Source organism: Puma concolor, chromosome B2 (genome assembly GCF_028749965.1).
Source record: "Puma concolor isolate L17-30 chromosome B2, mPumCon1.1.hap2, whole genome shotgun sequence".
Taxonomy (NCBI): Eukaryota; Metazoa; Chordata; class Mammalia; order Carnivora; family Felidae; genus Puma; species Puma concolor.
Genome location: NC_141671.1, coordinates 26,031,273 through 26,057,382, shown reverse-complemented (window position 1 = coordinate 26,057,382; position 26,110 = coordinate 26,031,273). Strand labels below are relative to the sequence as shown.

The window sequence follows — 26,110 nt, the reverse complement described above, 5'->3', positions numbered from 1 at the left end:
TTGTTCTATAATAACAGGCCAGGTAGTAAATATTTTCAGCTTTATGGACCATACAGTTTCTGTCCCAACTGCTCAACTCTACAGTTGTAGCACGAAATACCTAAACAAATAGATGTGCCTGTGTTCCGTTAAAACTTTATTAAAAAAAAAAAAAAGTGGTGGGCTGGCTTTGACCTCAGGGTGCATGCGGTTTGCCAAGCCTTGCCTGAGGCAATTTCTCCTTCTACCTATCCAGGGCTCAAAGCCCCTAGTCTTAGAATATAAAAGGATCCAATCTCAGAAAGGGAATGATTCATTAAATACACAACTGTGTATATAAATTTAATCTTATTTAGAAATAAAGGCATTTTAAAAATCCAGATGAACTAAAATCTGTTCACTTTCAGACACAACGACCTCCACCCCCCAAAGGCCTGTGCACTCAACACCTACTACCCTCCTTCTGTCTTTCTCCACTGGGGAGATGAGGAAGCAAGACAGAAGTCTTCACCTCCCCCCAGCTATGGCAGAAGCCACACCTGACAGAAGACCTAACTCTGGCCCATGAGATACAGAAGACAGGTTTCACTTTCTGAATGTCAGAACCCTGAAGGAGGCTTTGCTCTGCCTTTTGTCCTTTCCCTTCCTCCTGCCTGGATGACAGATGCCATGACGGTGACCCTGAAAAAGGGCCACATGCTAAGCATAGCAGAGCAGGAAGAGAGACAGTTGGTTCCCTGGGAGCGCCTGCCACCCCGGTACCCCGGCAGCCCTACTCCCTGCCCACCTGCAGGTCTCTGCTAGGGGACATGAACTTTCCATGAATCAAGTCCTAATATACATCTTATTAAAGATTAATTTCAAGGAAAGAAATAATTTCCCCAGGTGAAAACAGGGCAACTCATTTCAGAATAAAGCTCAAAGGGGGGCAGCTGGGTGACTCAGTCAGTTAAGCATCTGACTTCAGCTCAGATCCTGATGTCACAGCTCATGGGTTCGAGCCCTGTGTCGGGCTCTGTGCTGACAGCTTGGCGCCTGGAACCTGGAGCCTGCTTGGGATTCAGTGTCTCCTTCTCTCTCTGTCCCTCCCCCACTTGTATTCTGCCTCCCTCCTTCAAAAGTAAACATTAAAAAAATTAAAAAAAAAAAAAAAAAAAAGAATAGGAGCACCTGCATGGCTCAGTCGGTTGAGCATCCAACTTTGGCTCAGGTCATGATCTCATGGTTCATGGGTTCAAGCCCCAAATCAGGCTCTGTGCTAAGAGCTCGCTCAGAGCTTGGAGCCTGCTTCGGATTCTGTGTTTCCTGCTCTCTCTGCCCCTCCCCTGATTGTGCTCTCTTTGTCTCTCAAAAATAAATGTAAAAAAAAGTTTTTTTCTTTAAAGAATAAAGCTCGAAGGAAAATACATTTCTTGAGAAACTGAAAGTTCAGGCTCATGTCTGTTTAGAAGATCTAACTCATGGTCAGTGATCCAGAACAGGCTGTAATTGATCTATTCTGTCTACTTAAGGTGTATGTGCAAAAATCTCTACAGTTAAAGATAATTTAAAAAGAAAGAATATACTAGATTCGGTGACAGAAAAGATATAAGGCCACCACAAATAACCTCTTCAAATGTGGGGATAGCTCAACATGATGTCTATCCTATATACATGTCCTTTTGTTTGCTTGTTTTTAAACAAAAATTAGTGTTTGTTATCCTTATCATCCAAACAAGACTGCAGATGGGACATCTGTTCAGTATTTATTGAGTACCAACTACATGCCCGGCACTTGTGAGACAGCCATCTATCTGCCCTCCTCAGGTGGTGCTGGGTATCCAACCTCTGCAGTGCTACCCTGAGGACCCACAGGGGGCACTGTGGCCACTGAGAGGAGTGGGACAGAAATCCCCACGGGGAAGGAGGACTGTTAGGGAAGGTTTCCAGATGCTCCTGGAAAGGAAGGAATATATAGGTACTCATGGCAATGAAGACAGAGAAATGGAGATAAATGGGTAGGATCCAGGTCTGCAAAGAACCTTATATACCATATTTTGGTCCAAACTTTATCTCAAAAGTTCTAGAAAGCCAAAAAGACCTTAAGACTGACAACTGACATCAGATTTGTGACTGTAAGCAGAACACCTGGCAACAGTATGGCAGGTGACATGGGGAGCCAGACCGGAAGCCTCTGAGTTCAGAGCTACTTTTGATGACACAGCAAAGGAGAAAGGGAAGGCGTGATGGGGAGCCCTTATGCTGGACTGCTGAAGGCCATACAGGCCACAAGCTACTTGAGATGAGCTTTCTTGCAAGTTTTAAAAACCAGGGTGAACACAGGGACTGTTTCCAAGAATCTCCTTTGTTAACGTGAAATATTTACCTTGCTGACTTTAAACGGTCTTTCTGTGGTCTGGCTTTTGTTAAACTGACTATCCCAGTTTCCTTTGAAATAGATGGCATTCACGAGAATCAGGTTCGTCACTGGGTCAACTGAACCTGGAGATAACAACTGTGTAATTTTACCTGAAAAGAAGAATTAAAGAATCAATGAATTTCCCGATGGTCAGAGAAAGACAAATACCATGTGATCTCACTGATATGTGGAATCCAAGAAACAAGAAAAAGGAACAAAGGGGAAAAAAGAGAGGGAGAGACAAACCAAAACAACAGACTCTTAACTATAGAGAACAAACTGATGGTTACCAGTGGGATGTGGGCAGGGAACAAGTTGAAATAGGTAAAGGGGATTAAAAGAACACTTATCTCGATGAGCACTGAGGAATGCACAGAAGTGTCGAATCAGTATACTGTACACCTGAAACTAATATTATGCTGTATGTTAACTAACTCGAATTTAAATTAAAAAAAAAAAGAGTTTCCTGATGCACTCATCAGGGATAATATTTAAATTGGGCAATCCCCTTGTGAGGTACACAGATAAAGGAGTTCACAGTCCCCCAAATATAACCACATAAGGGGATTCTGGTCCTTATAACAACAGTAGCAACAAAAACTTAAAACGCCCTGGTAAGAAAAATACCATGCCTTCAAGAAAACAGAAGATGAACAAAGAAGTATGTGCAGGCTGAATTCACAAGGTGGACAGAAGGGAATGCTTGGTCCCTTGAAGAAAGAGATTTGATGGACAGTCAGAAATGTGAGAGGCTAGGAGTGCACAGAAGAGTTTAAGAGCTGCAGGTGAATAAGGGCCTAACCAAGGATCCTGCAATAACACACGGTAACTATACAGGATGAGACCTGTATCTGGCTTTTTCTTTACTGTACATTAACATTAACAACAACAATGGCAACAAAGTGGATCATTCTGGAACAGCTGTACCGAGTACTGAGAGACATCACAGACACATCGACAAAAACAGGGAAGAGCTAGAGAAAATAAGCATACACTGACAGTATTTCAGAAGCAGATTTTAAAAATTTACAGTTATTTAGAGAAAAGCATCATTCCTCTTTACATTTTGATGGTCTTGTGAAAGAGGACAGTGAGACCAACTAAGCTACTATTAAGATAGAGCAATGGTGTATTTTCACCTTCCGTCTTTTCGGCTACCCAGGTGTTGATGTGTTCCCTGGACTCTTCTGTAGCGTTAATAAAGTCGAGCTCTTCCATCTCTGCCTGGTAGAATTTACGGCAGGAGTCTTTGAAAGACTAGGAGAAACAGAGCAACATCATCACATGGCTGCAGAAATAATCAACACTTACAGCTTATTTCTTCACTGCACCAAATCAGAATGTAGGCAATTTTGATTTACATACGTAACATACAAATAAATACGAGGAATTAACTGAAAATCCTATTTCTCGTTTTTCAGCTACGTTTAAACTTAGCTTCTAAACCAAGTAAAACAGTTGTCTGAACATCAAATATCAGTAACTACCAGATTCTTTGAGGGATTAACTGCACATCAGTGAGGTAAGTACAAAGACACGGAGACGCAGCTACTACAGAGTGTCGTTCCTGACAAGCCGCTGCGTTTGCTCTGTGAGTCCTGCCCACAGCAAGAGCCACAGCGCCTGTGCATTTCAGAACAATGGACTGGAAACAAGGGCCTGCTGTTCCATACAATGGTGGAAAGTGTATGATTCTACACCACCCCTCCCACTACAACGTTCTGTGATGATGGCAATATTCCAAATCTGCACTGCCCAAAACAGTGCCACGTGCTGCTATTGAATGCTTGGAATATTGTCAGTGCCACTGAGGAACTGAATACTGAACTGTAATTTTAATTATTTACACTGAAATTTAAATAGCTACATGTGTCTAGTGGCTACCATTTTGGATGGCTCAGTTTTAGAGAATGAGCAGCTCTCAAAAAAAAGTATAAACTGTATCATGTTAACAAAGTCTATTAAATGATGATGACATTAGTGAACACATACTTTATGCCATATAAAAGCAGAAAATCTGATAGAGAGTAAATGGAGTGAAATAACTAATTTGTGGAAAGCATGCTATGGAATGGTTTCCCAATCCTTCTTTTGACCAGCTTACAGCTAAATATTTAATTTCCCTTTTCAGGACTGTTTTTCTATTACAGGATTTCACATTGCTCCTTTGATATAGTGTCAGAGAGGTCACGTGGCACAGTAATGTAGCTACAAACACAAGTCCTGCAACTTATTAGCTGTGTGGCCTTTAAAAAGTCACTTTGTTTCTCGAAGCTTCCTTGTCTTTCCCTGTAAATGAGGATTCGGCATCCATCCGAGGACCAGATGAATTCTTATCATCAATGCTGTTTTATGAAATCTCAGCATGTCACAGACACTGCACTAGGTGATCTAGGTATATCGTTTTACTTAGTCCTCAGATACTTTGTGCTCCGCCAACTTTGCTGCTCTGCTGTTGCTCAATGCCTTTGAAAATGTTTTCAGTCTCTCAATCTAAGAAAATAGTCTGGAAGCAAACTGGGCACTCATGTATTGATCCTTGGGTGATTTCTACAACTTTTTATTTATTTAAATCCAAGTTAGTTAACATATGGCGTAATCATGATTTCAGGAACAGAATTGAGAGATTCATCACTTATATATAACATCCAGTGCTCCTCCCAACAAGTGCCCTCCTTAATGACCATCACCCATTTAGCCCATCCCCCTCCCACACCCCTCCAGCAACCCTCAGTTTGTTCTCTGTATTTAAGAGTCTCTTATGGTCTGTCTCCCTCTCTGTTTGTATCTTATTTTTCCTTTCTTTCCCCTGTGTTCATATGTTTGTTTCAATTTCTATAACTTTTAAACACACTTGAAAATAATTGTTTGCGGGACGCCTGGGTGGCGCAGTCGGTTAAGCGTCCGACTTCAGCCAGGTCACGATCTCGCGGTCCGTGAGTTCGAGCCCCGCGTCAGGCTCTGGGCTGATGGCTCAGAACCTGGAGCCTGTTTCCGATTCTGTGTCTCCCTCTCTCTCTGCCCCTCCCCCGTTCATGCTCTGTCTCTCTCTGTCCCAAAAATAAATAAACGTTGAAAATAATTGTTTGCTATTTAAATTACTATTTTATAAGCAATGACTAGTCAAACTGAGGGAATATCTAATTATTAGTTGTGATTGGTATTGGATTCTTGGAACACTAAATTGATAAGAAATTATTGAGAAACACTCCTAAACCCTCTATCTTATATTTCAATATCAAAATAAGATTTGAAACATCAATGATTTCTTAAAAATATCCATCAGAAAAGAAAGTAAATTAAAGAAAATCAGCCAATTCTTTGTGTTTATTGGAAGTTCTGTTTCTTGTTTATACCAAAGGCTTATAAAAAGATGCGGCAACAGCCTAGGAAGTAGCTAAGACTGATAAAAATAAGTAAAACAGGCTGTAAAAAATTCACACCATAGTGAACAAATCTTAGCATTATTTGACCTCGTGCTTGACTACATTTACTTTACTCCAAATATTTTAAAACCGTGAGTCTGAAGCAAGTTTAAAAACTGAAAAAAAATCATGTAATAGAATAAGATTGATATCCCAAACATAGAAAAAGAATAAATCAGTAAGAAAAAGACAGCCCAATAAAAAGTATGTAAAGAAAATTCTCAGAAAAGATACAAATTTCCAATAAACATAAGGAAAGATGATCAATCTCTTAATAATAAAAATTTAAGAGGTTAACAACATGCAGTGTTGATGATGAAGAGTTGAAATGAGCACTCCGCTGGTACCCCTAGAGAGAATGTAAATGGCCACAGTACTCTGGACAATTTCAATATTTGCTATAGCTTCAAAGCTTCACTCCCTTCCTCCCTGCTACAAATCCATCTTAGAGTAACACACGTACATAGGGCACAGGAGTCACGTACACTAACATTCACTGTCTGAATGCCCATCAGTGGGGGAATGGCGTACTAAGTATGTTTCAGTACATCCATACTTAAGAATAGCAGATAACAGTTAAACAGAGTGAGGTAGATCCTCATATATGCAAAGAATTTAAGACACAGTGTTGGGTGAAAAGAAACAAATACAAAATAATACTTTGGTATAATGATGTGACGTAGAGAAAAAACCCACACAACAGATTTGTATATGTACGGGGGATACACATCAGATCTATGAAAGCTTACACCGGGAAGGGGAATGATGAGGTGTGGAAGCGGGTGTGAGGACTCTTGTATTGAGTGCTTTATTTGCATTTTTATGTAACAAGAATATAGTCATCATGCAACAAACATATACTCACATACTCACATATTACTTGAGTAGTTTTTGAAAAATGATAAAAAGCATTAAAGCACTATAAATAAACAGAACCAGTATAATTAGACAAGTAACTTTACAAAAATTCTGCACTGGAAAAAACAATAGAAATATTGCATGTGTAAAAAGTTGAACAAGTATCACAATGCATAAAAAATTATTGATATGTAGAAAACAATGATTAGAAATAATCATTTTGATCACTTCTTTGTTTCAGCCAATTCACTTTGAATTGTGTTCATTCCATGTTAGTTCTTTTGTAATTGTCTCATCAAAGCCTCACAAAAATCTGGACATTATTTGTTATAAGGCTCATTTTACAGAAGATTAAAATTGAAACAGGGTTCAAGGGAATGCATGAAGTTAGTAAGTGGAGACCTGAGTTCATGTGCACCTGTATGAATTCATAACCCACAGGCTTTCTGCTATACTGTGTGACCCCTCCTCCCCACTACCCCGGTGTCTTTACTTTCTTAGTCAAAAACAGCAAGTATGACTTACTGAGAGGAAATCATAAGACTTCTCTCCAAAGAGCCTGTTGGCAGTTCTAAGCAAGTACCGTGCATCAGTCCTGTTGATTTCAGTAAGAAGCGACTGGAACCCCTGGTGGACATCACCTCCTCCGCTGCTCTTACTTAAAGAAAGTGTCTGAAATGAAAAACAGAATACAAATACCTAACTTAAGTGTGCCTTGACTGCAGGAAATGGATACAACACCAAACTCTGCCTAAGAACTGTACAGATCCTAACTAGAGCTTAAAAGAAGATGCATCCAGTTGAAGACAAAAAGCAGCTCGAAAGCCACCCAGTTTGCCATCCTCCAGCACTTTCTGCAAGGAGTCAGGGCACTGCCCGCACTGGCATTAGTGGCAGTGCCCCTTCACACACCGTATTCTATGTGCTCTATAGGGCTGCAAATAAGGCTGCCAACAGGCCTCCCATCTCTGCAAACACAGGCCGCTCCTCATACTGAAAGGTCTGACCTCTCCCATCCATCCTTGGGTCTGGCTGGTGCTGTGATGGGGTCTGGCCACCAGAATGCAGAAGGGACACTATTCCAGGCCGGGGCCTTACAAGGTCTGGCAGCTCCATATTTAATCTCTCATACCCCAGCCACCATGATGTGAGGAAGCCCAGGGTATCCCGCTAGAGGCCACATGGAAAGTCCTGGAGATCTGACACCACATGGGGGAACTACCTATAGGAGAATGGAGGCCCCAGACACATGATAGAGGCCTTCCTAGATCATGCGTGATCCCAGCTGACACCATGTGGGTCAGACCACAGAATCTGAGAAATAATCAGCCTTTGCTATTTCCAACCACTAAGTCTGGGACAATTTGTTTTGTAGCCATAGAAGTTCATGCAGCAATCCAGACATGGACTTCTGCCCTGACAACATCCAAAACATGGCAGCAGCTTTGGGCCCAGGCAGCTGGCAAAGGCCGGGAGGAAGGAGAGTGAGGAGATGGTAAGCAGAGGCTAGAAAGCCACTGAAGAAATCACTAGCAGTGGCTGGAGAAAAGGGGCTCCTGGCATGTCCCAGCAGAAGAGACTGTAACCTGCAGTGGCGAGGAAGGTTGGGCGTTTCCCCAACAAACCAGGTATCTGGCTAAGTAGATGTCCAGAAGGAATGGGGCTTGTAGCTGCCTAGGATAGAGTACAGGAAGGGAAAGAAGAGGTAAAGAAGGAATTGTTTCATTTTCTTTTTTTTTTTTTTTTAATGTTTATTTTATTTTTGAGAGGGAGAGAGAGACAGAGAGTGTGCAGCGGAGGGGCAGAGAGAAAAGGAGACACAGAATCCGAAGCAGACTCCAGGCTCTGAGCTGTTAGCACAGAGCCCGACACGGGGCTCAAACTCCCAAAATGCAAGATCATGACCTGAGCTGAAGTCAGAGGCTTAACTGACTGAGCCACCTAGGCTCCCCTAGGAATTATTTCATTTTCAAGCAGAATTTAAAGGAAAATTTTCCAACCTAAGACTTGGTGGGTAGAAAATTAAAAGGTTTCTTATTCCCAGCCTCTCCAGCTGGCAAATGATTCTAAATGTGAGAAATGGCCTCAGAACAAAGATCAAGTCCAAGGTATGGGCTTCAAGGCAGGATCAAGTTCTACTTTACTAAAACCTGAGAAAGATGAAGGCAGACTAGGTGCCTCACAGACCCACTCAGCTAGACAAAGGGGCTTCTGAGCATCTTAAGGACACTGTCAGCCAGTACTCTCATCCCAGGCCAACACAGAGTCCTGCCTCAAACAGGTTTGTGCATATTATCATTTATATCACTATGTCAATTATAAATTGACACATAGAAACCCCACAACTGTTTAGAGGAAAAACTCTGCCGACATCTCGATCTCACACTTCCAGGCTCCAGAACGGCGAGGAAATACACTTCTGTTCTTTAGGCCCCTCGATCTGTGGTACCTTGTTATAGCACCACTAGCAGACTCAGACATCCCCCCGCCATTTTTGAAGAGAATGTCACAAAACTCTGCACCCAGGAACCATACTAAACAACCTCATAGCCCTGCTCCTCCTGGACTTCAAGCCCAAGACTGGACCTTCTGGGGTCTTGGGAAGGGGGTAAATGTACCTTACCTGTGGAGGACTGGGAATCACTAGGGGCCAAAGGGCAGACCACGGCAGTCATCAGTAACCCAATGAGTTAATGCCTTCAGTATTCACATCGTTATACAGCCCCTCTGACTGACTTTGGACTTGGCCACCTGACTGGTGTCAGCCAACAGCACGTTAGCAAACACGATGTACCAGAGGCTTGATAAGCATTTGTACATTTAAGCTGTTCCTCTTAGAAGCTGGGTACTGTCCTGTAAGGATGCCCAGGCTACCCTGTCAAGGAGACACCACGTAGAAGCCGAAGGGAGGAGACAGCACATAGAGGAAGCCACATGGAAGAGGCCCAAGACCCCACACCAGTGACCCAGCTGGGACCGAGTGGAGCGGAGGCATCGCCCAACACATTCAGAATCCTATAACAGTAATTATCATCTTAAGCCACTAAGTTTTACGGTGCTGTTACTCAATAAGAAACAACTGAAATACTACTGAAAACATTTTTGGCTGACAAGTGCCACTCTAAGAAGGTTTTACACTTAAATGAGAAAATTAAAACAAAAATTTCTAATAATCGGGGTGCCTGGGTGGCTTAGTCGGTTAAGTGTCCGACTTCGGCTCAGGTCATGATCTCACAGTTTGTAGGTTCTAGTCCTGCATCAGGCTCTGTGCTAGAAGCTCAGAGCCTGGAGCCTGCTTTGGATTCTGTGTCTCCCTCTCTCTCTGCCCCTCCCCCATTCACACTTTGTCTCTCTCTCTCTCTCAAAAATAAATAAACAATAAAAAATTTTTTTTTAATTTCTAATAATTGAAAAGCAAGTGACAATATCCAAAACATATCACAGAACTCAACTTGAACCTTGTGACTTTACCCCTACTCAAAAACTCAAACTCATGTATAAACTATCATCAGGGGTAGTGAGATCACTCATTCTTCTAAATGGAGCACACCACTTCCTCCCCAACAGATCTGAGACATCCATTCCGGGGTGCCCACTCGCACAGGGCTAACTCTCTGTCCCCATCCTGCAACACCAGCAGAGGGATCTGTCAAGAGCAAATCCTGGATGTGAAAGTGGAGGACCAGCCCAACTGACAAATTAATGGCATTTACGGTTGCCCAGAAGTAGCTTCAGGTACATACCTGGGCCATCTGGGCTGCAGTGTTTCCCTTGGCGCCCATGAAGACCATGGACAGGGCAGAAGAGATGCTCATGGGCGAGAAAAACACATTTTTCGAGTTATCTTCACCCAGCTTTTTCAGCAGACTTAAGGCAAAGGTGCCGTTTGCTTCTGAAAGAGTATCCATGATGGTGAGCCTGAAACAACAGATTTAAAATCAGTATCACATAAGTACAGGCTTACATGCTGACTGTATTTCACTCTGTTATTAATAGTTACCGTTTTGGTTCAGTGGGCAAATGGCTACCTACACAAAACTCTATTTCTTTTGTGGGCCCTCAAAATTATTTTGCATGTTTCTAATATTACATGAAAAAAAAAACCAAACAAACAATGATATTAATAATACAATCCTGTTTTGGGGGGGGAGCAGGGGACTGCTACGTGCACTTATCTGTGAGCACAGAGAAAGCGTGGAAGGTTGCACACTTGACAGCTTACCTGAGTTACTTCCTGGGGGTGGGACCAAGAAAGGACTTAATTGGCTTTTGCTTCTATTTCTGTATTGTTTGGCATGATGTGGGGCTTATATGTGTTGTTTTATAATTTAAAAACCATTCAAATGATAAATCCAACCACAAGGTTACACACACAAAAAAATATGGCTGAATGCTTTTATCATGTGGGAAAGAGGAACCAAATTTTAGGGTAGCCTGTGGCCTGAAGATAAGAGATAAATCAAACCACATACGAAGTCATACAAATGCCTTAAAAACAAGGACTTTTGACCTTCAATTCTCCTTCTATGAAACCTGTGCTTGTGTCAAAGCCCAAACCCAGGGCCACGTTCCCCAGATCTGTTACTGCCCACAGGCCCAGGCCTTCTTGCCCTTTGTTCTGGACAAGGGCACTGGATAGCAGGTGCCTGCCCATGGCCGCCTCTGGTTACAGGCTTCAGAGGTCAGGGGTCAGACAGCACATATTGGGCATGTAGGGCATGTGGCCACATCCCTGGTGGCCTAGGCAGGGTCCAGAGGAGGAATAGTTCTGGGCAGTCAGGGATAGGGTGGATGTGAGAGTCTTCAAGCAGGTTAAAGCACAGTAGGTCTTTAGAAAGACCTATTATTGACTCCCCTTTGCCATGGGGGATCTGAAGTTCACAGAAGTGAAGTGATGTTTCCAGGCTAAGGAACTGAATAGCTAAGGCTGAACTCAGGGCCAGCAAACTGTCTTTCCACTGCTCCTCTAGATATCCCCACTTCAGGAAGAGCCTGAAGTACAGCACAGAGGGGTCAGGAGAGAAGGCAAGAGGCAGCAAGGGGTCCGAGCAGTCAGTCAGCTGTAGATGCAGAAGAACAGGCTGGTGGGGAGCAGATTTTGGGGAAAGCAGCACCTGCCTGCTCTGATATCACTTACAGAAGTTTACAAACTATGTTTCCCCAGATTGAGGAAATGACTCAGTTGAGCTATGGGGGGGAATCTACAGAACAAGGAAAGGGAGAGGCAAGAGGGAACATCTTCATGGTGTAGAAGGGAAAGGGAAGGAGGTATCTAACAGAAAGACCCCGTGAAGAGAATGAGGAGTTAACCATTCTTCCCCGAGGATGGCTTTATGATTATAACTACAGTGGTTGGCTGCATATGGGCAGCAAAGATATGCCCATACTAACCCTTGGAACATGAGAATGTTCCCTTACACAGCAAAAGAGACTTTGTAGATGTGATTATAGAAAGGATTTTTTTTCATGTTTATTTTGAGAGAGAGAGAGAGAGAGACAAAGCACAAGCAGGGGAGAGGCAGACAGAGAGAGAGAGGGAGAGAGAGAATCCCAAGCAGGCTCCTCACTGTCAGCACAGAGCCTGATGCAGGGCTCAGTCTCAGGAACCATGAGAACATGACCTGAGCCAAAATCAAGAGCCTGACACTTAACTGACTGAGCCACCTAGGCACCCCTAAATGAAAGATCTTGACGTGGGGAGATCATCGTGAATTATTCAAGTGGTCCCTAAATGTAATCACACGTATCCTTATGAGAGGCAGGCAGAGAAGAATTTGAGCAATGAAGAAAGCAATGTGGGGACTGAAGCAAAATGCTACCATGCTGGCTTGAAAACTGGAGGAAGTGGGGACAAACAAGGAATGCAAAAACTGCATCTCTAGAAGCTGGAAAAGGGGTGGTGACAGACTCCCCGCTACAGCCTCTGGGGAGAGCACGACCCTGTCAAAACCCCGGTGTTGTTCAGTGAAGCCTGTCAGCCTTGAGGCCTCCGGAAGCATGAGAGAACAAATGCGCTGAGCTTGCGGGCATCTGCTACAAGAGCCACAGGAAACTAATATTGCAATTTACATACCTGATAAATTTTATTTACTATCCTTGTTTTAAACATTTTGTTTGCAAACTCTATTTATTCACTATAGAGAATAGCTGGGGTGCTGAGCACTCCTGGTTTGCTCAGACTTTCCATACATATCTGAAATTACTAATTTCTAAGAGAAGTACATAGAACATACACCTTATTAAAATTCTTCTGAAACAATGGATTCTTTGTTGATACAGAAATAACTTCAAGATTTTGCAGACCCTTGGGAACATCAATAGAAACAAAAGTAGCTATTCGATGGAACTGATGCAAAAATTATATTGTTTATTTGGATTTTACATCAGCAAGTGCTGCCTGCTTCTCAATTTTAAGAGAAACAACTGTGAAAACAGGTTTAAGAATGAAGAATTAGGTACGAGGACGTACCACAGGGCAAGAGGCACAGTCCCAAGCATTCCTGACACAATCCAATGTCAAGACTCAGGCAGGTGTCTGTGGGTCCCCCACCACACAAATCTTCCTCTTAGCTGGGGACAGGGACACCTCTGGCTTGGCCCCCAAGATGGCTCAGCCCCCACTGATGCTGGCTACCCAGCCCCTCAGCGAATTGAGAAAGCTCAAAGAGCAGTAGTTCCTCAACATAAAGCAGCTTCAGTCTTCTGGCTTTAAACACTGATCCTGGAAAAACCAAGCCAGGACATTCAGAGGAAAACGCACAAGTCAGGAGGGAGATGAGGTTTTCAGTTCCGGCTCTGGGACTCTGAATGTGTTACTCGGTTCCTGCTCCCTGCATGAGGAAGAGGAGGCCAGGTAATCTGTGTGCCCTGCCGTCTTCGATGTCTATTGTTAACATGAATGCAGAAAGAAGAGCCAGAGAGGAGTTTACTCTTCAAAGCCCAAGGTGAAGTCTAACAGCATTCCATTTCTCAGCTGACAACGACGGATAGCTGTTAAAGTGAAATTATGTTCACACTCAGGGCGCCTGGGTGGCTCAGTTGGTTGCGGCAGACTTCAGCTCAGGTCGTGATCTTACCATTCGTGGGTTCAAGCCCCACATCAGGCTCTGTGCTGACAGCTCGGAGCCTGGGGCCTGCTTCAGATTCTGTGTCTCCCTCTCTCTCTGCCCTTCCCCTGCTCATGCTCGCTTGTGCTCTCTCTCTCTCAAAAATAAATGAAACATTTAAAAAAGTTATATCCACGTCCTATGAAAATTGTTAAATAAGAAAGAAACATGAAATCAATGATGGTTGTAGGCTTATTCCAGATATGCAGGATAATCTTACAGCAGAAAGTAAGTTAATCATGAAATAACTGAATTGCCCACTCATAACAAATGTCCTTAAAACAAAAAGAAAATGGTACTTCCTATACTTCCTTAATGTGACAAGGAGTATCAGCCATCATCAATGATAAAATGTTAGAAACAGTTCCCTTGTGCCTCAAACAGGAACAATAACTAGTGATTACATTAAAAAGTTTTAACTTCAGAAAAAATAAATACCCATTTTTGAGTATATACTACACACTGGGACCTATATTAGTACTTTTCCTAAATGACTCTTATAACCTTGTAAAGCTGGTTGAGAATATCAGCATTTGATAAGCAAAGAAATGGAGCCATTGCTCTTTTATCACAAGGCTATACAAATGGTAGAGTGAAGGCTAGAAACCAGGTCTGCATGGCACTGGAGTTCAATCACTAAGGCATATACACTTCCAAAAAAAACAAAAAACAAAAAAAACAAAAAAGGAGAGGTGGAGAGCAAATTTAAGATACCTTTTTAAAACACAATTTTTGAAAGTTAAAAAACCATTAATTTCCAACAATGACTAAGATAGGTATTCCTTCCTATACTGTGTAAATGATCCTATAAATTGCTATGCCAATATTTCCAGAGCATAATTTGCAATTAAAAAAATAAAAATAAAGGACAGGGCGGCAGCACATGGAGAGGTCGCCTCAGCGTCTCTCACTCTACAGAGACTGCAGTGGAATCTGCATGGCTCAACCACTGGGAATCCATGATGGAGAAGAGGGGAGGGGCTTGTGACAACCAGCACATGGATCTTTGCAAACCAAGTTCATGCCTGCAGTGTCCACATAGTAATCCCACCTGGAGGCTTTGCTCATCTGTAGAACTAAGTCAGGGATGCACTCTGACCAGGGAACACACCAGAGTGGAGATCTGCCTGATTCAGATCATCAAACGAGGAGTTCTGCCAGCCCTAGAGCCCAGTCTGCCCATGCCTGGGCAAGATGCTGAGTCATAGCCCCACTCGCAGCTGCTGAGAGTGCCTTCCAGCCCCATCTGACCAGAAGGCCTGGTGACAACTCCTGGAAGCTGTGCTGCCCAGTGATGCTCAAGCTGAGAAGTGGGCAGGCAGAGGTGACTGCCCCCAGAGCAAAGCCAGTACCAGGTACCGAGGCAGTGGGATTAATTCACAGAGGATTGAGGGTAACTCCAGGACTCTCCCAACCAGACAGCCTGTTTGGGAAACTGAAGGTAACTTGGAGCATCCTTCCCTCTCCCACCCAGGCAAGGTAGCTGAATCACAGCCCCACCTGCCTGTGGAGAGTATCTTCTGGCCCCACCTGAATAAAAGGGCTGGAGACAACTCCTGGGAGCTGTGCAGCCCAGGGGTGCTGAGCCAAGAGAAGGGCAGATAGAGCTGAGAATCTACAGAGTAAAGCCAGTGGCCCTGTTTAGCAGGGAAATTAGGGTGTGGATCAGCTTGAGTTAAGACAACAAAGAGTTTTGGGCCCCTGGGTGGCTCAGCTGATTAAGTGTCTGACTCCTGATTTCATCTCGGGTCATGATCTCAGAGTCATGAAATCCTGCCCTGCCTTGTGTCAGGCTCCACACTGGGTGTGGAGCCTGCTTAAGATTCTCTCTCTCTCCTTCTCCCTCTCTCCCTCCTTCTCCCTCTCTCCTTTGTTCCTTCTCTATCTCTTAAAAAAAAAAAAAAAAGACAACAAAGAGTTTTACCAACTCTAGACCTGCTTCTCCCACTGCCTTGGAACAGGGATTTTTATTCATAGCCCCACTTGTTGAATATAGCCTTCAGCCTGTCCAACCAGGGAACCTAACCAGAGCACATGAAAAACATCCCTACTCACAGAGGCACTTGAACAGAGAGCACTGCCTGTGCCTTCTATCATCTGCAGAGTGAAACCAGTGGCCTCACCTGAGCAGGGAACTCAGTGCATGCTCTGGCCTGATTCAGCCCCCAAACAATGAGTTGTATAGTCCCTGGGTTCTGGCTGTCTGTCCTGCCAAGGCAGGAAGTTATTAATTCACAGCCCCAACTACTATTGAATATAGTACCCAGTCCTGACCATCTACAAAGCCAGACCAGAAAATGCAAGCAACTGCTGAGCCTATCCTATAGCCTCACTTAGGTAGGGAACCAAGCCAGTAGTCCTATCCAACTGTTCTTAGCCAGTGGCACCCCACCATCTCCATCTTCAGAGCTCAAACAGTTGCCTCACCCCAAAAGAGACCATAATAATAAGCCCTACATGCCCCAAAACATTAGCAGCAGATGTAGCCAGAAACCCAGCTGGGCTTACTGGTGGAGAGCTGTCTCTCCCAAAACAAATCTATAAAGTCTAGAAGAGGAACTCCATTCATCAAGTGCACAAATACCAACATAAGGAATCAAGATCATGATTAATCAGTTAAATATGAGACCATGAAAGGAAACTAATAAAGCTCCAGTAACTGACCTAAAATAAATGGAGATCTATAAACTGTCATAAAAAGAAATCAGAATAATCCTCCTAAGGAAGCTTAGTGAACAAAAAGAAAATGGTGACACACAACTAAACAAAATTAGGGAAACAATGCATGAACAAAATGAGAAGTCTGAAAGGAAATAACAACCACCATAAAACCCCAGAAAACTGAAATCCTAGAGTTGAAAGTATAACAACTGAACTGAAGAATTCAGGAGTTTCAAAGGTAGACTTGACCTGGGGCACCTGGGTGGCTCAGTCAGTGTCTGACTCTTGGATTTCAGCTCAGATCACAATCCTGGGGTCATGGGACTGAGCCCTGCATTGGGCTCCATGCTGAGTGTGGAGCCTGCTTGAGATTCTCTCTCTCTCTCCCTCGGCCCCTCTCCCAAAACTTGTGCACTCTCTCTCGAATAATAAATAAATAAGTAAGTAAGTAAGTAAGTAAGTAAGTAAGTAAGTAAGTAAGTGGGTAGACTTGTTCATGCAGACAAAACAATCAGTGATCTGGAGGACTAGACATTGAAAGTTAGGAGAAACAAAAATTTTCTGTGAAGCAAGTCCATAGGAACTATAGGACACAACAAAAAGAAACAATATTTGCATTATGAGAATTCCAGAGGGAGAAGAGAAATAAAGCGACAGGGAGTTTATTTAAAGCAATAATGGCTGAAAACTTCCCAAACTTGGGGAGAGAAATGGATGTCTACATCCATGAGACCCAAAGGACCCCAAATAGCTTGAACCTGAATAAGGGCTACACCAACAACCATAATTGGATAGTCAACAAAGAAAGAATTTTTAAGAGCAGCAAGAGAAAATAGAGAAGTTACATCCTTAAGGGAACCCTTGTACGACTATGAACAGATTTCTCAACAGAAACTTTTCAGGCCAGGAGAAAATGGGATGACATTCAAAATATTGAAAAACAAAGAAACAAAAAAAACCTGTCAACAATTCTATGGCCGATGAAGCTCTCCTTCAGAAACAAAGAAGTTATAAAGACTTTCTCACACAAATAAAAGCTGAGACATTTCATTACCACCAGATCTGACTTACAAGAAATGCTAAAGGGCTAAACGCTAAATGCGTCAGGCTCTGAGCTAAAAGCTCAGAGCCTGTCTTTGGATTCTGTGCCTCCCTCTCTCTGTGTCCCTCCCCTGCTCATGCTATCTCTCTCTCTCTCAAAAATAAATTTAAAAAAATTTTTTTTAAATTTAAAAAGGAAATTCAAAGGATCATAAGAGGTTACTATGAATAACTATATACCAATAAACTGGATAACCTAGCAGAAATGGAAAAATTCTTAGAAACATAAAACTTACAAAACCTGAATCAGGAAGAAATAGAAAAACCTGAATAGACCAATTACTAGAAAGGAGATTGAATTAGTGATCAAAAATCTCTCAACAAAGAAAAGGCCAGAACCATAAGGCTTCACTGGTGAATTTTACCAAACATTTAAAGAATTAATACCAATCCTTCTCAAACTCAAAAAAAAGAGAACACTCCTAAATTCATTTAATAAGGCCAGCATTATCCTGATACCAAAACCAGAAAAGGCTTTCCCTACTATTAGGGAAGACAACTATAGGCCAACATCTTTGACAAATGTAGATGCAAAAATTAATAAAATACTAGCAAACTGATTTCAGCAGCATATTAAAGTGATCATTCAGCAATCCCTATCAAAATAACACCAGCATTCTTCACAGACCTATAACAAACAATCCTACAATTTTTATGGAACCAGAAAAGACCCAGAATAGCCAAAGCAATCTTGAAAAAGAAAACCAAAGCTGAACGCATCAAAATCCCAGACTTCAAGCTATATTACAAAACTGTAGTCATCAAGTCAGTATGGCACTGGCACAAAAACTGACACTCAGATCAATGAAACAGAATAGAAAACCCAGAAACGGACCCACAAATGAATGGCCAACTAATCTTTGACAAAGCAGGAAAGAATATCCAATGGAATAAAGACAGTCTCTTCAGCAAATGGTGCTGGGAAAACTGGACAGCGACATGCAGAAAAATGAACCTGGACCACTTTCTTACACCATACACAAAAATAAATTCAAAATGGATAAAAGACCTAAATATAAGACAGGAAGCCATCAAAATCCTAGAGGAGAAAGCAGGCAAAAATCTCTTTGACCTCGGCCGCAGCAACTTCTTACTCAAAACATATCCAGAGGCAAGGGAAACAAAAACAAAAATGAACTATTGGGACCTCATCAAGATAAAAAGCTTCTGCACAGCGAAGGAAACAATCAGTAAAACTAAACAGCAACCAATGGAAGGGGAGAAGATATCTGCAAATGACATATCAGATAAAGGGTTAGAATCCAAAATCTATAAAGAACTTATCAAACTCAACACCCAAAAAACAAATAATCCAATGAAGAAATGGGCAACAGACATGAATAGACACTTCTCCAAAGAAGACATCCAGATGGCCAACCGACACATGAGAAAATGCTCAACATCACTCATCATCAGGGAAATACAAATCAAAGCCGCAATGACATACCACCTCACACCTGTCAGAGTGGCTAAATTAACAACTCAGGCAACAACAGGTGTTGGCAAGGATGCGGAGAAAGAGGATCTCTTTTGCATTGATGGTGGGAATGCAAACTGGTGCAGCCACTCTGGAAAACAGTATGGAGGTTCCTCAAGAAATTAAAAAATAGAACTACCCTACGACCCAGAAATTTCATTACTAGGTATTTATCCAAGGGATACAGGTGCGCTGTTTCAAAGGGGCACATGCACTCCAATATTTACAGCAGTGCTATCGACAATAGCCAAAGTAAGGAAAGAGCCCAAATGTCCATTGACAGATGAATGGATAAAGAAGATGCAGTATATATATATATACACACACACACACACACACACACACACACACACACACACACACACACACACAATGGAGAATTACTTGGCAATCAAAAAGAACTAAATCTTGCCATTTGCAACTATGTGAATGGAAATAGAGGGTATTATGCTAAGTGAAATTAGTCAGAAAAAGACAAATGTCATATGACTTCTCTCATATGAGAAATTTAAGATACAAAACAGATAAACATAAGGAAAGGGAAGCAAAAATAATATAAAAACAGGGAGGGGGATAAAACACAAGAAACTCTTAAATACAGAGAACAGAAGGTTGCTGGAGGAGTTGTGATGGGGGAATGGGCTAAATGAGTAAGGGGCATTAAGGAATCTACTCCTGAAATCATTGTTGTACTATATGCTAACTTGGATGTAAATTAAAAATAAATAAATTTTTTAAAATAATAAATAAATAAATAAATAAATAAATAAATAAATAAATAAAATGATAATTCACCATGATCCCTTGGGTTTATCCCTGGGATGCAAGGATGGTTCAACATACACAAATCAATCAATGTGATACAACACATTGACAGAATGAAAGAAAAGAACCATAAGATCATCTTTTATGATAAAAGCTCTTAACAAATTAGGCATAGAAGTAACATATCACAACATAACAAAGGTCATATATGACAAGCCCACAGCTAACATCATACTAAACAGTGGAAGGATGAAAGCTCTTCCCTAAAATCAGTAACAAGACAAGGCTGCCCACTCTCACCACTCCTATTTAGTATAGTACTGGAAGTCCTAACTACAGCAATCAGGCAAGAAAAAGAAATAAAAGGTTATCAGAATTTAAAAGGAAAAAGTAAAACTGTCTCTATTTGCAGGCATGATTCTACATATAGAAAATGTTACAGGGGCGCCTGGGTGGCGCAGTCGGTTAAGCGTCCGACTTCAGTCAGGTCACGATCTCGCGGTCCGTGAGTTCGAGCCCCGCGTCGGGCTCTGGGCTGATGGCTCAGAGCCTGGAGCCTGTTTCCCATTCTGTGTCTCCCTCTCTCTGTGCCCCTCCCCCGTTCATGCTCTGTCTCTCTCTGTCCCAAAAATGAATAAACGTTGAAAAAAAATTTAGAAAATGTTACAGACTCAACCAAAAACTGTTACATCTAATCAATGAATTCTATAAAGTTGCAGAACACAAAATTGACATGCACAAATCAATAGCATTTCTATACACTAACAACAAAATTGTTGGAAAAAAACAAATAGGTATCATTTATAATAGCATTAGAATTAATAAAATACTTAGGAATAAATTTAACTAAGGAGATGAAAGATATCTGGGCTGAAAATCATTAAGATGTTGATGAAAAAAATTGACAAAGACACAAATTAATGGAAAGCTATCCCATATTCACGGATTGGAAGAATTAATATTGTTAAAATGTCAATGCTACCAAATGCCATCTGTAGATTCAAGGCAATCCCTATCAAGATCCTGAGAGTATTTTTTATAGAGGTAGAAAAAACACTCCTAAATTTATACGGAACCACAGAAGATCCTGAATAGACAAAGAGATCCTTAGGAAGAACAAAGCAGGAGGTATCACACTTCCTGCTTTCAAGCTATACTATAAAGCTATAGTCAGCAAAATAGTATGGTACTGGCATAAAAACTGGCAATAGACCAATGGAACAGAATCAAGAGCCCAGAAATAAACCCAAGCATATACAGTCACCTAAGAGTTGACAAGGGAGCCAAGAATACTCAGTGGAAAAAAGACAGTCTTTTCAATAAATAGTGCTGGGATAAGTGGATATTCACATATTAAAAAAAAAGGAAATTGGACCCATATCTTATACCACTCACAAAAATTAATGCAAAATGTTTAAAAAAACTTAAATGTAGGACCAGAAACCATGAAACTCATAGAAGAAAACATAGAAACAAAGCTCCTTGACATGAGTCTTGGTAATGAGTTTTTGGATGTAACACCTAAAACACAGGCAACATAATCAAAAATAAACAAGTGGGAATACATCAAACTAAAAGCTTCTGCACAGCAGAAGAAACCATCAACAATGTGAAAAGACAACCTAGGAAGTGGGAAAAAATATTTGCAAATTGTATTATCTGATAAGGGGTTAATAGCCAAACATATAAAGAACTTATTCAACTCAACAGCAAAAAAAAAAGCAATTAAAAAATGGCCAACAGACCTGAAAATAGACATTTCCCCAAAGAAGATATAGGAAGGATTAACAAGTACATGAAAAGATGCTCAACATCACTAATCATCAGGGAAATACAATTTAAAATCACAATAAGATATCACCGCATGCCTGTTAGAATGGCCATCATCAAAAAAGACAAAAGATGACAAATTCTAGTATGCATGTGGAGAAAAACGGGACTCTTGTGCACTGCTATTGAGATTGGTATAGCCACTATGGAAAACAGTATGGAGGACCCTCAGAAAATTAGAAATAGATCTACCATATGATCCAACAAATCCACTTCTGGGACTACATTCAAAGGAAACAAAAGTACTAACTGGAAAAGATAATCTGAACTCCCATGTCCACTGCAGCATTATTTGAAATAACCAAGACATGGAAACAACCTAAGTGTCCATCTGTGGATCAGTAGATAAAGAAGTTGTGATATATATATAGATATATATCTATATCTATCTATCTATCTATCTATCTATCTATCTATCTATCTATCTATATACACAGTACAGTTATGCAATGGAATAATATTCAGCCATTAAAAAAAACAAGGAAATCCTACCATTTGCAACAACATGGATGGACCTTGAAGGCATTATGCTATATGAAATAACTCAGACAGAGGAAAAACAAATACTGTATGATGTCACTGATATGTGGAATAACACAAAACAAACTCATAAGAAAGAGTTTAGACTTGTTACCAGAGGTGGGAGTTGAAGGGAGAGGAAACTGGAGGAAGGTGGTCAAAAGGTAGAAACTTCCAAATACAGGATACGTAAGTATCACGGATGTAATGTACAACATGATGCTTGTAAACTAATATTGCCATTAGCTATGTCAGAAGGTAGTTAAAAGATAGTTAAAGGGGTAAGTCTTAAGAGTTACCACCACAAGGAGAATTTTTTTCCCTTTACTCTTTTTTTCTTATCACATCTGTATGAGAAGATGAATGTTAGCTGAACCCCCCCCCATTGTGGTAATAATTCCACAAAATATGTATATCAAACCATCATGCTGTATACCTTAAACTTACACAGTGATATATGTCAATGATTTCTCAATAAAACTGTAAAAAATATTATGGACATTGGATGGAACTGGAGAGTATAATGCTAAGTGAAATAAGGCAGAGAAAGACAGATACCATATGTTTTCACTCATATGTGGATCCTGAGAAACTTAACAGAAGACCATGGGGGAGGGGAAGAGAGGAATAAAAACAGTTACAGAGAGGGAGGGAGGCAAACCATAAGAGACTCTTAAATACTGAGAACAAACTGAGGATTGATGGGGGGTGGGGAAGAGGGGAAAGTGGGTGATGGGCATTGAGGAGGGCACCTGTTGGAATGAGCACTGGGTGTTGTATGGAAACCAATTTGACAATAAATTTAATATAAAAAAATATTACGGACAAAAGCAACTACTAACTACTTCATATACTATAGAAAAGTTTTAAATGCCCAACAACAGAGAACCACAAATTCTGTCACATTCATGATGGATAGTAAAGGAGGTATTAATTTTTTAAAAATCATACTAATGTTCCAGGCTATACAAAATTAAGCTGAAAAAGAGGATATAACACTATAAATACAACTTTTAAATGTTCTCCATGTTAACTAGGAAGAAAAGTACATGTAAGCATACTTTAAAGACAGAATGGAAGGAAATATTGTGCACCCAATGTTTCTCAGCTACAGGTCATTTTATGTTTTTTATATTTTTCTGCATTTTCACATTTTCTACAACATGCCTCTATTATTTTTAGGGGCCAGGATTTGGTTCATTTTTATTTTTCTGAAATTAATATTCACACACTTAGTTTAAATGTCAGACAGTGCTCAAAGAGATATCACAAATAACTACAGGTTCTCTTACACTGCTGCCCTTGTCCTTCCCCACCCATGGCTTGCTTTATTAGAGTTAGTAGTGATCAGTGCTAAACCAAGTAGTATCCTAGGGGCACAATTCCTATCACTTAACACTGCTTTTCCTTAGGTTAATATTGCCTTTCCCCCTACATTTCTTTAGTTTTCTATGTAGCTATGGCAACTTCCCCCAAATGTTCTACATGTCACTAGACCTTTCCACTAACTGTTTCATATGCTCAGATACACAGAGTCATCTACTGGTCCCCTTCTCCTCTCCCAGTCTATCGCCCTGCTGGTGAGCACAGGGGCCTTCCTGCCCAAAAGGAATTTTCATAGACAGGGAACAACATTCCCTACTAAAATACTTTCATTAATTGTCAATTGTTTGGCAGTATACGGCTTACACTGCAAAGAAATTATTGTGCTTAAATATTTAAGCATCGGTTATTTATTTTAATATATCAGATTTTTTAATGCTTTTGACATCTTTCAAAGCAAACTTAATGGTCCCTGGGTGGGGTTAAGCATCTAACTTCTGCTAAGGTCATGATCTCATGGCTCATGAGTTCCAGCCCCCTGTCAGACTAACTCTCTCTCCCTCTCTCTCTCTCACAAGAATAAACATTAAAAAAATGAAAAAAATAAATATTTAAAGCAAACTTAAAAATGTTTAAACCTTAGTAAACATTTAGACTTCTATAAACCTTATAAATCAAGACTTACATATCCAATAAGCTAGGATAATCTAAGACTTTCAAACACGTTTAAAAATATACAAAACATGGGAATGCAAGCTGGTACAGTCACTCTGGAAAACAGTATGGAGGTTCCTCAAAAAACTAAAAACAGAACTACCCTACCACCCAGCAATTGCACTACTAGGCATTTATCCACAGGATATAGGTGTGCTGTTTCGAAGGGACATGTGCACCCCCATGTTTATAGCAGCACTATAAACAATAGCCAAAGTATGGAAAGAGCCCAAATGTCCCTCGATGGATGAATGGATAAAGAAGATGTGGTATATATATATACAATGGAGTATTACTCGGCAATCAAAAAGAATGAAGTCTTGCCATTTGCAACTATGGGGATGGAACTGGAGGATATTATGCTAAGTGAAATTAGTCAGAGAAAAGACAAAAATCATATTACTTCACTCATATGAGGACTTTAAGAGACAAAACAGATGAACATAAGGGAAGGGAAACAAAAATAATACAAAAACAGGGAGGGGGACAAAACAGAAGAGACTCATAAATATGGAGAACAAACTGAGGGTTGCTGGAGGGGTTGTGGGAGGAGGGATGGGCTAAATGGGTAAGGGGCACTAAGGAATCTACTCCTGAAATCATTGTTGCACCATATGCTAACTAATTTGGATGTAAATTTTAAAAAATAAAAAATAAAATTAAAAAAATAAATAAAAATAAAAATACACAAAATGGGCACCTGGGTGGCTCAGTTGGTTAAGCATCAGACTTCTGCTCAGGTCATGCTTGTGAGTTCGAGCCCGGCATCCGGCTCTGTGCTAACAGCTCAGAGCCTGGAGCCTGCTTCAGATTCTATGCCTCCCTGCTCTCTGCCCCTCCCCAGCTCATGCTCTGTCTCTCTCTCAAAAATAAACGAAAAAAAAAATTTTTTTTAAGACACAAAACATTAGTTACAAACTCATTTCTACCCCTGTGCTCAAGTATTAACACCACAGGTTTAGCATATTTTAACTTTGTTATATCTTCTTATATATTTCCTAAGGTGATATTAATGCTTCGGGACCATCTCCCCCACACACACAAACACAGGGAGCCTGATTCTTGGTCACCATGCCATCCCAGCTGCTCCTTGGAACCCAGCACTCACTCTAGTGAGTAACCAGCACATTCCAGTAAGTGGGGGAGTTTTGAGCTTCACTTCTCCCTTTGCTGGGATTTTACAAGGCTTCATCCAAACACCAAATTTCAGTTCCTGGTAACCCAATGTCTTTCTTTAAAATGAAGTGCTATGCGTTTTCCTCTACCTGCATTGTAGACTCTGTCTATAAGTACTTTAGTTGAATTTTTAGGCCTTTATGGTTGTAGAACTACTGTGCTAATGTTAGCCTAGGAACCTGGAATAACAGAACTTTTTACATAACAATCACATATGGATCATCACACAGCATTTCCTGAAAAACATTATTCAAATTCTTCTGTGCCTTTTTAAAACTCATTTTGTCTGCCTCATCTGAACTTATTAATGGACTCAGGTATTTTGACAATGCATTTAAATTAGCTGATCTTGGTTTTCTTGTTGGCGTTCAAACTGTCATTAACTGTGCTAGTGGGGGGGGGGGTCTCTTGAAATTGATTATTTTATCTTGACATGTTGATCTCAAACATCCCTGCTCTAGGGCAACAACCCTGGTTCTTATCTATCTATCTATCTATCTATCTATCTATCTATCTATCTACTTACCTATCTATTTTATTTCCAGTCCAAAGACATGAGGTATCAGCCCTTCTCCTGGTTTCTTTTAATGGAGAATTGTAAATACAAAATCTGAATCTTCAAGAAGTGTGAGTTTTGGTGTTATTGTTTGGGCCACACCCATGGACAAAGCTGGATAGAGGTTTCCTTGCAAGTCCTTAAGATGCTATGCTGTAAATGAGACTGCCACATAAAGTTTTTATACACCTAATTTTTCTAAAACATAATTGCACTTAGGGG

The 26,110-nt window shown here is 40.9% G+C and overlaps 1 protein-coding gene across 4 annotated transcripts in view; it reads right to left on the bottom strand.

The window, feature by feature from the left end:
- Nucleotides 1-26,110, bottom strand: part of SERPINB6 (serpin family B member 6) — an 86,858-nt gene that overhangs the window by 2,449 nt on the left and 58,299 nt on the right. For all 4 annotated transcript variants that reach the window (XM_086706425.1, XM_086706423.1, XM_086706422.1 and 1 more), the window contains exons 2-5: nt 10,404-10,578; nt 7,186-7,332; nt 3,517-3,634; nt 2,345-2,487 (exon numbers count right to left, since the gene is read on the bottom strand). In XM_086706425.1, the coding sequence (XP_086562551.1) occupies nt 2,345-2,487; nt 3,517-3,634; nt 7,186-7,332; nt 10,404-10,568 (573 nt within the window). In that variant the 5' untranslated portion in view covers nt 10,569-10,578. The remainder of the gene's footprint in view (nt 1-2,344; nt 2,488-3,516; nt 3,635-7,185; nt 7,333-10,403; nt 10,579-26,110) is intronic.